Below are 10,456 nucleotides of genomic sequence, written 5' to 3'. Positions count from 1 at the left end.
AGTAAAGATGACAAAATAAAACCCTTTAGGTGTATGGGTTGTATAGCTTTTCTCTTGCTAGTTTCATCAGGCTCACCTAGATGATACACATTAGTACATTTCCCATCAAATACCCCCCTCAAATTAATAAATAAGTGTAGCCAGACTGAATAAGTTTAATGAATAAAAACATATATAAAGTGAAAACAGTAAAGATGAAAGATATACAGTGTTACAAAGAAGACATGAAGGAAACAAGGAAATAAGTCCAGTGAGAGAAACCAGTCAGTCAGCCAGCAACAATGAATCTTTCACACACAGCCCACTTCATTCATCTGCATCTATTATGGTGTCACTCTTCGCCCATGGCTGTCTTGATTATATCTGCTCGTCTCAGTTTTGCGGCCTCTTCAAACTTGGTGATGCTCTCGTTACAGGATTTGTTCTGCGAGTGAAGGAAATGAAATCTGGATCAGACATAATGTTCTCACAGGAAATGAGTTAACGTTTTGGAGAGCTTAGTCATGATGTACATCGTGATTATTGACTTAAACTTTTTTCTTGTAGGCCGCCAACTTCACACCTGGCCAGGGATTGTGGATGGAAAAATAAATACTGAATAAATAAATAACTTTTGAAGACATGTAAGGAGAAAAAAAAATGAAAAGCTAAAAGAACAGATTGGAAAAAGTATGTTGGCAGTTACATAGTTTTATCTAACGGTCAACTGATTGAATTATGCATCATACAAGTCAGTAATGGGAAATGTATGGAGTTCTCTGAAGAACGTACAATGATGAACTTCTGCCTCTCCTTCTGTAGTTTCAAGAATTCCTCCACAGTCAGCTCGTCTACTTTCTTCTTCAGGGCGATGAATTGGCAGGACGGTGAATGAGATTTGTGCTCCTTTCTGGCAACAAAACGAGACAATGATGAGGGGGAGCAAATATTTCAGACACACATATGGAAGGAAATGGACATTGTACCAGGCACTGTACTTTCTCTACATCATCCATGGGCATCATTTATAGCGAATATAGATGTGGGAAACACCTGTACGGCATGTTTCAGTAAAGCTTCATATGGCTGTGAAGTAATCCCATGGCATGTCATTTTCTGAAGCGCTCTAACACTATATAAATACATTGAAATGAAAAGTCTGTTTCCAATACAAGTCTGCTTACTGTGGAGAAAACAGAATAACACTAAATACACCATCTTGTGCAGTTCAACAGTGATTTCACAATAAATGTTGCCATTTCAATGACCATGAATATAAAGGAAAAATGTACATAGTTACAAAGAGTTCAGATAGTTCATGCCTGAAGTGCTGCTGCATCAGTCACAAACACTGAATAATGATGTAACACACCAAGGAGGAAAGTCTTGAGAATTATAACATAAGTGGGAAATGTGGTCAAAAGTATAGCAATATAAAGAAAACTTCTGCTACCTTTCACCTGGCTGCATAGGCTTCTCCAGTGTTACGGCAAAATCTGTGACCCACCAGAATGTGTTACTGTAGAGATGGTCTACTGGCCGTGAATCATTTTGTGACTTCGCAAGAAAGAAAAAAAAAAGAAAAAATCGGACCCGGGCAAAGGCATTAATAAAAACTATATAAAAATAGCGTTCTTTTCACCGTAAGCCTCGTTTGCTGTTACAGGTCATTTATGATCATTAGATGGAACATTACACATTTCCAGAAACATTTAAAAGTTACATATAGTGACTTTAACATAATTTCTTTTTATTCATTAGTCCATTAGTTGTATCATCGGATCTTGATTTCGTTACCAGTCAGCCAAAAAGGGAAAAATGTCCCTGGGTCAAGAGAGCTGCCTCAAAATGCATTTATGTGAATCATTTTCTGTTCATTTACAAACATATTTGCCCAGTTTCAAAGTTTATAAGGTACTCCACATATTTTACACATTAAAAAGGTACATTGTGTAAGAATTTCTCCATCTAGCGGTGAAATTGTATAATGACAACCAACTGAATATTACTTTCTAGCCCTTCCTCCTACGGTGGCCGAACCCAACATTAGCTCTCTCCATCGTTTACATGCAGCTGTTCTGGCCACTCCAATATTAACTTTGGTCTTGTTGCTTTGCCTTGTCGTTTTAATTCTCTTTTTCGCTTCCCTGGTGAGTAATCTCCCCCTTGCATTCATCACGGTGCCAATAGGTGTAAGAGGGCGGAATGCGGAGGCATGTCCTTCTTTGGCTGATGAATTTTAAAGATGGAGGCGTTACATGGCTGCCGTCATTCGAGCGAGTCGCTCGTACGTATTCTGAATGATTCTGAATGGCAGATTCTACACTTACGAGAATACTTTGATTAGTTGGAAGTAATTACACGTGAATGAGCACATATTTGTGAAAGAACAAAGGATTTTTTTGGCTAAGAATCAACTCAAAAAATTACACAATGTAGATTTCTGAAGTCTAAGAAAATAATCTTGATGATGTCGTCTTGAAGACTACACATTTTTAATGCAAAGTCTGTGTTAACGTGGCGTTTAAAAGATGTGGCTGTTTACCAGGCAGAGAGGGTCTAAAAAAAATCTATAAAAAAAATGTCTATATATATATATATATATGCAATTGTGTTGCATTATGAGAAATCAAGGGGTCCAGTGTACCCATAATAAGAAAAAAAGGTTTATGTATCTCTATGACCATTCTTTGTTAAATATGTCTCTTATAAGCCCTCTAACTTTATGGAAGTGCAATTTTGAATTGCCGGAGTGCTCCTTTACCTTATATGCATATACTGATTATATATTTTACTCTACAACCTACTTGATTACTTTGCTATTTGTGCATATAATTATGTTGTGCTATTGCTTGTTGAGCTATTTGTCATTTTACCCTGCTGAGTAATCTTACATTTGGTTTGTACAGAGTCAACCTATTTCTCTAGAGATAAGACTAATTAGAAAAATAAGATTAACATAAATTGATTAAGAAATGAAGCTGCATAAATCTCCTGTCCTTTTATTTGCGTTTCTGACCCATGAGCCTACTAATGTGGTTATCTTACTCCGGGTCGTCCTGCGGCTCCCAGCCCTCCAGCTCTTTGAGGCAGAAGAAACACATGGCGATGTCTGGGCAGTTGTCTGAGGGGGTGTGAATGAAGCCAGCTTTGGCCATCTGGGGAAACAAATGAACAGACCGACCACATAAAAAAAAGAAAAGAAAGAATTGTAGCTGTATTTAATGATAAGTTGTGAAAATTGATTGACAACCACTTTTTTTGTTCAATCAATATTCCATTACCAAGCAAAATTGTCCACAACTAAAACAATAAGCAGATTAACTGATCAGTAGAGCCACAGAAAAGAAGAGAAAACTATTCAGTCATTTTCCAAGCAAAAAAACCCCAAAACAGTCTTCAGTTCTTTTTGAGTTTTGGCTATTTTTGACAGTTTTGCCTGTCAGACAAAATGACCTTTAAAGATGTCACTGTGGGCTCTGGGTAATTGTGCCAAATGGCTAGTGAATGTTCACATTTTACCAGCCACTCAATAGATTAACGTTACCATTGGTTGTTGTTTCTTTGGGGCTGGCGAGTGAAGCAATTGCCCCTTGCATATTTTACCAGCATTTGACATTTTAAATATGATGATTTGCTGCTCTTTTCAGTTCTATCTCATTGTAAATTGAGTATCGTTGAGTTTAGTAACTGACAAAACAAACTGTTTGAAGAGGTCACATTAGGCCCTGGGAAATTGTGTTGTGTTTCACCATTTTCTGAACATTTATGGACTAAATGGTTAATGTTTTACTTGAAAACATAACCAAGAAATTAGTCCACAATGAAAATAAACATTAGTTGCAGCCCTTCTTACCTATATGAACTAAAGCCAGTGCTTTTAATCAAGTCCTGTGTCTGAGCTCCAGGTTATGCAGGTAACGTTATTCTTTTAATATCTTAGTTAATAACAATATCAACAATTAACAATATCTACAGCACTTGCTTTGTTAGTTGACTTCAAATTAGAGCGACCTTCATTTGTTAAATGAATGCGCAACACAACTTTTAATCTTACATCTGACAGGCCTGTGTTACCAATACCAATTTCTTACTCTAGCTAGCTAGCTAGCTAACGTTAGATCTAATTGTTATTGTGTTAGCTAGCTAACGTTAGCCGTAGCAAAAGTCAACCGTTTGTTCACTCACGTTTTCCGGAGTGCACGAACAGTCTTCGTCAAAGGGCCACCCCTCGAAAGTTTTCAGTCTGTTCTCATAAAAATACATTTTAATGTCCTCTTCTTTGAACAGCTCCATTGTATTTAGCGTTAAATTAAACGTCAATGGCTTTCGCTTGAACCAATGTGTCACCACCAGCTTAAAGCCACCGAGCTAAAGGGTGTTTTCAAATTTTGGCGAACGTTCCCTTCGACTGTTTTGATTGGTGGATGAAGATCACGAGCGTCCCGTATTTTCTTCTTCGTGGATCAACACCATGAGAAACGCACAGGTACGCCACCTAGTGTTCCCGGCTTTGTATGGTGTTCGGCTCGCTGCATGTAACATTTTACCGTAAACTCTTACTGGTGCTAAAACTTTGAACAAAAAAACAAACAACCACAATAATGTTTAAAAATGTTTATGAAAGAAGATGGAAAACATTACTCTCGTCGCCTTCCCTGAACCTAGACAGAAGTTTAAACCCCAATCCCACATCCACCGTTTGGCATCAGACTTGTATTTATTTTTCATGGGTAATGTAGTTCTTGGTTAGCCTGGTCCTACCAGACCACAGACTCTCGTACATTTCATTTGGAGGGCGGAGCCAGGCTAGTTCTTGATGGTTATTGGTCCAAAATACGACGCGCGGAACTTTGTGAGGACATCCTCTGTCAACAACAACCGGTTCAAGACTTGTTCAGTTTTGCCACACATTATCACTCGTATTATCTCTCACTTAGTTTACAGTGTTAACAGTGTGTCTAGCGTTACATATGCAGACTAGTCAGTTTATTTTTCTTCTTCGGTGTTGTGGCCATGGAAGGACGGTGTGTTGTTGAGACTTGGGCAGTTGGCTTGTCAGGAACATCATGCACACCGAGGGTCAAGTTGGGTTTGGGGACAGATGTGTTCTTCTGCATTGGCAGCGACGAGGTCTATGTCTTCAGTACTCGGGAGAGAAAACTCACGGTTAGTTACGTTAACTCATAATTAAACGCTGAGGATCAGGCATATCCCAATTACACTGCAAAGCTAGCTAACTACTATAACTATGTGTCGACATGTTCTGTATGTTTGACTGAGTTATGTTGTGTTGTTGCAGGCTGTCCTCCAGTTTCCTGATCCTGTGAGTGACCTGGTTGGAAGTCATGACAAGCAGCTCCTCTATGTAGCCTGTAGGAGCGGAGTTTATTGTGTCAGTTTACAATTTCAGCTATCCAGGTATGAACCTTCATATAGGTGGTCCAGTTTTACTGCAGAAGAATAGTTCAATGTAGTCCTCTAGTTCAGGGATCTTCAACAGGGGGTCCGGGACCCTTAGGGGGTCCTCAGAGTCAATGCAGGGAGGACTTTTACATTTTTTTTATCAGCAAATAGAAATCCACACTGCTTACTGGCCTATAGGTAAGGTCGTCACTAAGGTAACCATCCACAGATACAGTTAATCATAAGGATTCACTCTGCCGTATGTTTAACATTTAAACATGATTTAAAAAATCATATCAACAATTATTAGACTATTTGAATAGCTTAGTATTCTATGCACTAAGAAGGTATGTATAAAGGCTTTATGCTGCCCACACGTTATTGTAGGCCCTGTTTATTATGCAACTTTATTTTATACAATATACTGTAGTAGGGGGTCCCTGCTCCGTCTCTCTTTTAGTTAACAGGTGCTTGTTTTAAAAAAACGTTGAAGACCCCTGCTCTAGTTCACAGATAATGTAAATAATCATGAATAATAATTACCCTTGTGTTCTAAAAACCTTGCTAAATTGAGTCCTGTCAATGCCTCTTCTTACTTATGTGATCTTTCACCTGTGCAGAGCTCCCAGCTCCCCAGCTGATGCATCCTCCAGTCTCGCTGAGCTGAAAATCCCCTCTGAGTTTCTTGTTGTTGCAGAAGAAGGAGTGTTATCAGTGCTCCTCGTCGGCTCTGTGTTCCTGACTCTTTCCCAGACAGACACGTCCTGGATGTTGACTCTGTACAAATCCTCAAACTATGAAATGCTCAGTTCATTCAGTCTACCACTGGTGTCAGGAGTTGTACACAATGACACTGAGGGAAAGACGGCAGTGAGAAAGAGGCCTGTGCTGATTTGTGTCCATTCTAATGATGCAACACTACCATCTTCATTGGAGGCAACTTTAACTGACGGCCACGTCCGCCTCGAGCCGGTCCTCTTCAAACTTCTGTTTGGGATCGACGCTGCCCTCGCCAAGTCACCAGTCATCCTTTGTGGCCTGCCAGACGGTTGCCTGTGTTTTCTCCCTCTGCGTCTCCCGGGATCGCGGCTCAGAGTCCTGCGCAGCCTTGAGCAGCCAGTCGTATTTGTTGGAGCATCTGTTGTCATGGAAAGGGGTCCGGGACATGCACAGTGTTTGGTGGCAGTGGGTGAACTAGGGAAAGTGGTGCTGATCAAAACGGACAAGGGAGGGTCAGAGGGAGGGGGCAACAGAACTGGTTTTATTGAGGGGTGTGTACCTGGGCCTGTCATGTGTGGCTGTGTGGATAAAAACTGTCTTTACTACAGCACTGGGTCAGACCTGCTGGTACTGGATCTATCTGAGGGATTATCTCGGAGAGAAGGCCAAGAAAAGGATGAGGAGACATTCAGGAAGACAGAAGCAGCCCTCCAAAGCCCCACCAGTTTAAATGTGTGTAGAGTCGCCGCCTTGGCTGAGCCTACATGCAACACTGCAGGTAAGCAGGCCCAGCTTACCTGTATGGTATGGTTTAGTTAGGTGTCAAGTGTGTTCAAGTGCGCAATGCAAAAAAACCCCCACTAAATTCACGTTATCCTCTTCACAGAGGCCGGTGTGACTTTGACAGAAAATAAATGAGAAAATAAGGGTGATATAATATTGACAGGGATTGATTTGCTATTCGTAGTTGACTAATATACAAGCCAGAAAAATATCTCTTTATGCTGTTAAATTTTGCATCAAGTCTGCAGCAGGCAGTGACCCTCCTTTCCATTTAACTTGCAACCCTTAAGACTAAACTATTTATTTTTTCCTTATTGCTTGTACCTTTACCAGGTGAAGTTCAGCTGCTGGGGCTGTCTGTCAGAGGGCAGCTCCAGAGGATTACCTTACCTGCGGGGAGAGAGGATGCAAGGTTGTCCAAGGAGCCTTCTGTTCTGGTGGGACGCAGCGTCAGGGACCTCCTGTCTGCTATCGGGGACGTCTGTGAAAGGTATACCCAACACAGTAGACATTTATTGTAGTTAATAGTTAGCTTTCTGTTGATATACATTTGATATTCTTTGCTTTCATTTAGAGCATCAGTGCTGAAAACTGCCATCAAATCCAAAAACCAAATTCTGAGGCACTTGAATCAGGTGCTTAACATCAGCTTCCTGCTGATAGCCAGTGCAAGTAGTGAAGAGCATCTTCCCATCCAGGAGAAGCCAATCAGATGTCATGGCGTGACCAGTTGGAGCAGATTGCTTCAAAAAGACTCCCTGAACCTGACGTGTGTCCTGGATAATCCAAGTCCTTATATTTTGGAACGTGGCTGGACACTGAGCGTTGCTGTATTTCCTCTGTCCTATCCTCCCAGTGCTCAAGGGGAAAGCTCCTCTACACATTTTTCATTCCCGTTCCACAATCTCCATCCAGGGGAGACTTTAGAAGTGTTGCTGCCCCTAGCAGCCGCAGGCGAAGCATCCTTCCCCATGACCGTGAGCTGCTCACTCATCTTCTCACTCGCAAGTCTCCTGGGAGAGGAGGCCGCAAAACTTCCCGGTCTGCAGAGTAGTTGCATCAGTTTGCCCTTAAACACGCTGACAGTGGATTGGTTGCACGTCCTGCAGGTGAACAGTCCCATAGCCACCCATAAAAAGGCCACATCTCAATCCAACAACACGACAGATACCATCCAAGCTTTTTTAAGATCCCGCCGGATCAGGTGCAGTGGAAGAGGGGAGGGAGGAGGAGAGAGTGCTTCAAAGCCTGAGCGAGAGTATTCAGCAAGTATCCGGGTGTCGTCAGAGTTACTGAAGGATACGCTATTGTTGAAAAGCTCCGATTTGGACGCTCACGTGCCAAAGTGGCCCCCTCAAAATGTGGGCCTTTCTCTGCTGGAGTGGATGTTGTCTGAAGGTCCTGGAGGAGTGACGACGGGACACCAAGGAGACAAGATTGCACTCAGCAGCTCAGTGGTCCATGCTCGAGGGCCAGACGGACACACAGTCAAGCTGACTGCAAAAGAGGTAAAGAATGATTTAAACTTATACCCATAAAAGTTTATTTTAGCTTGTATCATTTCAATAAAACAAATAACTGTTGCCGTTTTGTACTCCAGGTAAATGTAGAAGAGGGGAGCGCGGGGAAGGAGGAGTCCCGGACCGCGGTGGAGGTTCAGGTTGAGAGCTCATCTATTGCAGCAGTGTGTGGACTGCATCATGCTGTGCTGCGCCGGGTACAGGTACAAACACACCTACTGCTAATCTTTCCAGCTTTTTCAGAGAAACTTACAGTAGGGTGACATTTGCAGATGTTTATTATACTTGACACAGATCAGATTTGTTTGAGGAGGATATTAATTGGTTACTCAAAATAATCTGCAGTCTCAGGTTTTCACAAGTGCACACTACACGATGATGGAAAGACTAAGTGATACAATCAAGCATGTTAGCTGTGGCATTGGCAGTTTGGATCGTAGGAGAAAGAGACCTAAATCGTTCTCTTGAATTTCCGTCAGATTCATTGTCTGCTCTGTTCCTTCACACAGACTCTGTTGCAGAGGGCTCCTGAGAAGGCTGCTTCCACAAAGGGAGTCCAGAGTTTAGGTTTAAGACGGGTACTGCAGCGGGCCGAGGTAATTTTGTCCATTAGGGCTGCATTGTCTATGATTGTGTTTACATCTAAAGTATCTTGGTGTTATTTCTTTTTTTATTTAAACCTTTTCTTCTTTGTCCTCCACCTCTCATGTCAGCACCTGTTGCAGCAGATCCAGCAAAGTCGAATCTCGGGGGCGTTCGGCGTGGGCGTGTCCACAGGGCAGATGACCCGGTCGCTTCTCAGCGTTTACCGAGAACTCCGAGAAAACCCCCTCCTTATCGTTTAACACTGTGTTTTGGCTGAGCCTACGCAGCTGCCCTCGGCCTCGTTCAGCGTTACGTGTCCCGTCTTTGCAGCTGATGCGTGAAAAATAATGTCCATAATTTTCACTGCTGTGGCAAATTGTATCACTGTGAATGTTATTGCATTTGTGACTCATTATTTTCCATCATTATTTTGCTATTGTACATGCCCTACAGCTCTAAAAATAATAATCACCCACATTGCTATTTTTTGAGTCATGTGCTTCAGCTCAAACTATATTAGTTAGTTATTATATCAAACTATACTATGAACTATAACATTCAACTAAAGGTGACTGAAGAGCTCAAAATATCTGAAATTATAGTCCAAATAAGATGGTTTAATGATGCATTGTCGATGACCAAAAAGCATAAATACATTTAAATGAAGCTTGTAATCATCCTAAGAGGTTGCTCAAGTGTACATCAACTGAAATGAAGAAAGCTCACCAACACCCTTTGGACATGCAGACATTTCTGTTTTAAAGCTTCTCTAAGGTCTCATATGAGTATTGGTGCGTTGACGGCACACAGCCGTGATTACTATGAATACATGTTTAAATCAGCCACAAGAATAATACAAGCTGCTCTGAATTCAATATTGAAAAGGAACCATTGTTTAGTACAACATAAAGAAAATGTATAATGTTATGTATAAAGTCGAACCTGTTGTTCCTCTTGTTTTTGGATCCCTAAGTACAGACACATTTTCATCATTAAGAACATATCAATCTCCAGAATAAGAAGGAAAGGATTGCAGCAGGCAGTGCTACCAGGGTCGCTGCCTGCGCTCACCATGGTAGTAATAATTAGTTTGTGCCGAGCTGTAAACAGCATCAATTCCTGCTAACATCACATCAAAAACTGAAAGCAGCTGCTCCCGCCATGACAAAAACAGTACTTATGACTGCTCGTACCATGGCGCAAACACTTCCTGTTCTTGATCATGTTGTGGCCATCCTGTGGAGAGACTCGTAGTCCCAGAAACAGCAACACCTGCTCGCATCAAGATGACATGTCCACGGCAGCAGCAGGTCCTAACCGGTTGGAGTGTCAGACTGGTGGGAAGTCTCTGCTTCCCGTACAGATGCTGACCTCTTGATACTTGTTGACACGTGCAACGTGGCAGATAATAGTGGACCCTCGAAACAGCAATGAATCTCAGCAATAGTAGACAATGAAGAAGA

At 41.7% G+C, this 10,456-nt stretch overlaps 2 protein-coding genes across 2 annotated transcripts; one reads left to right on the top strand and one right to left on the bottom strand.

The window, feature by feature from the left end:
* Positions 1 to 141: 141 nt before the first annotated feature.
* birc5a (baculoviral IAP repeat containing 5a) lies at positions 142 to 4,379 on the bottom strand. Its single transcript, XM_078279907.1, has 4 exons — positions 4,168 to 4,379; positions 3,028 to 3,137; positions 772 to 889; positions 142 to 424 (listed from the first exon to the last, which is right to left on the bottom strand). Exons 1-4 carry the CDS (start codon positions 4,273 to 4,275, stop codon positions 332 to 334), a joined length of 429 nt encoding a protein of 142 aa, XP_078136033.1. The 5' UTR covers positions 4,276 to 4,379; the 3' UTR covers positions 142 to 331.
* A 457-nt stretch (positions 4,380 to 4,836) lies between these two features.
* faap100 (FA core complex associated protein 100) lies at positions 4,837 to 9,474 on the top strand. Its single transcript, XM_078279788.1, has 8 exons — positions 4,837 to 5,148; positions 5,282 to 5,400; positions 6,006 to 6,883; positions 7,222 to 7,378; positions 7,463 to 8,396; positions 8,489 to 8,611; positions 8,918 to 9,004; positions 9,122 to 9,474. Exons 1-8 carry the CDS (start codon positions 4,996 to 4,998, stop codon positions 9,251 to 9,253), a joined length of 2,583 nt encoding a protein of 860 aa, XP_078135914.1. The 5' UTR covers positions 4,837 to 4,995; the 3' UTR covers positions 9,254 to 9,474.
* The last annotated feature ends 982 nt before the right edge of the window (positions 9,475 to 10,456 follow it).

The sequence above is a fragment of the Sander vitreus genome, chromosome 21, assembly GCF_031162955.1.
Source record: "Sander vitreus isolate 19-12246 chromosome 21, sanVit1, whole genome shotgun sequence".
NCBI classification, from domain to species: Eukaryota; Metazoa; Chordata; class Actinopteri; order Perciformes; family Percidae; genus Sander; species Sander vitreus.
This window is presented reverse-complemented; position numbering and strand designations above follow the sequence as displayed.

Coding starts and splice junctions, on each gene's coding strand:
- birc5a (XM_078279907.1), bottom strand. CDS start 4,275: ATGGAGCTGTTCAAAGAAGAGGACATTAAAATGTATTTTTATGAGAAC. Junction 3,138..4,167: donor GTTCGTGCACTCCGGAAAAC/GTGAGTGAACAA, acceptor TTGTTTCCCCAG/ATGGCCAAAGCTGGCTTCAT. Junction 425..771: donor AGAGGCAGAAGTTCATCATT/GTACGTTCTTCA, acceptor CTTCACTCGCAG/AACAAATCCTGTAACGAGAG.
- faap100 (XM_078279788.1), top strand. CDS start 4,996: ATGGAAGGACGGTGTGTTGTTGAGACTTGGGCAGTTGGCTTGTCAGGA. Junction 5,149..5,281: donor CTCGGGAGAGAAAACTCACG/GTTAGTTACGTT, acceptor GTGTTGTTGCAG/GCTGTCCTCCAGTTTCCTGA. Junction 8,397..8,488: donor TCAAGCTGACTGCAAAAGAG/GTAAAGAATGAT, acceptor TTTGTACTCCAG/GTAAATGTAGAAGAGGGGAG.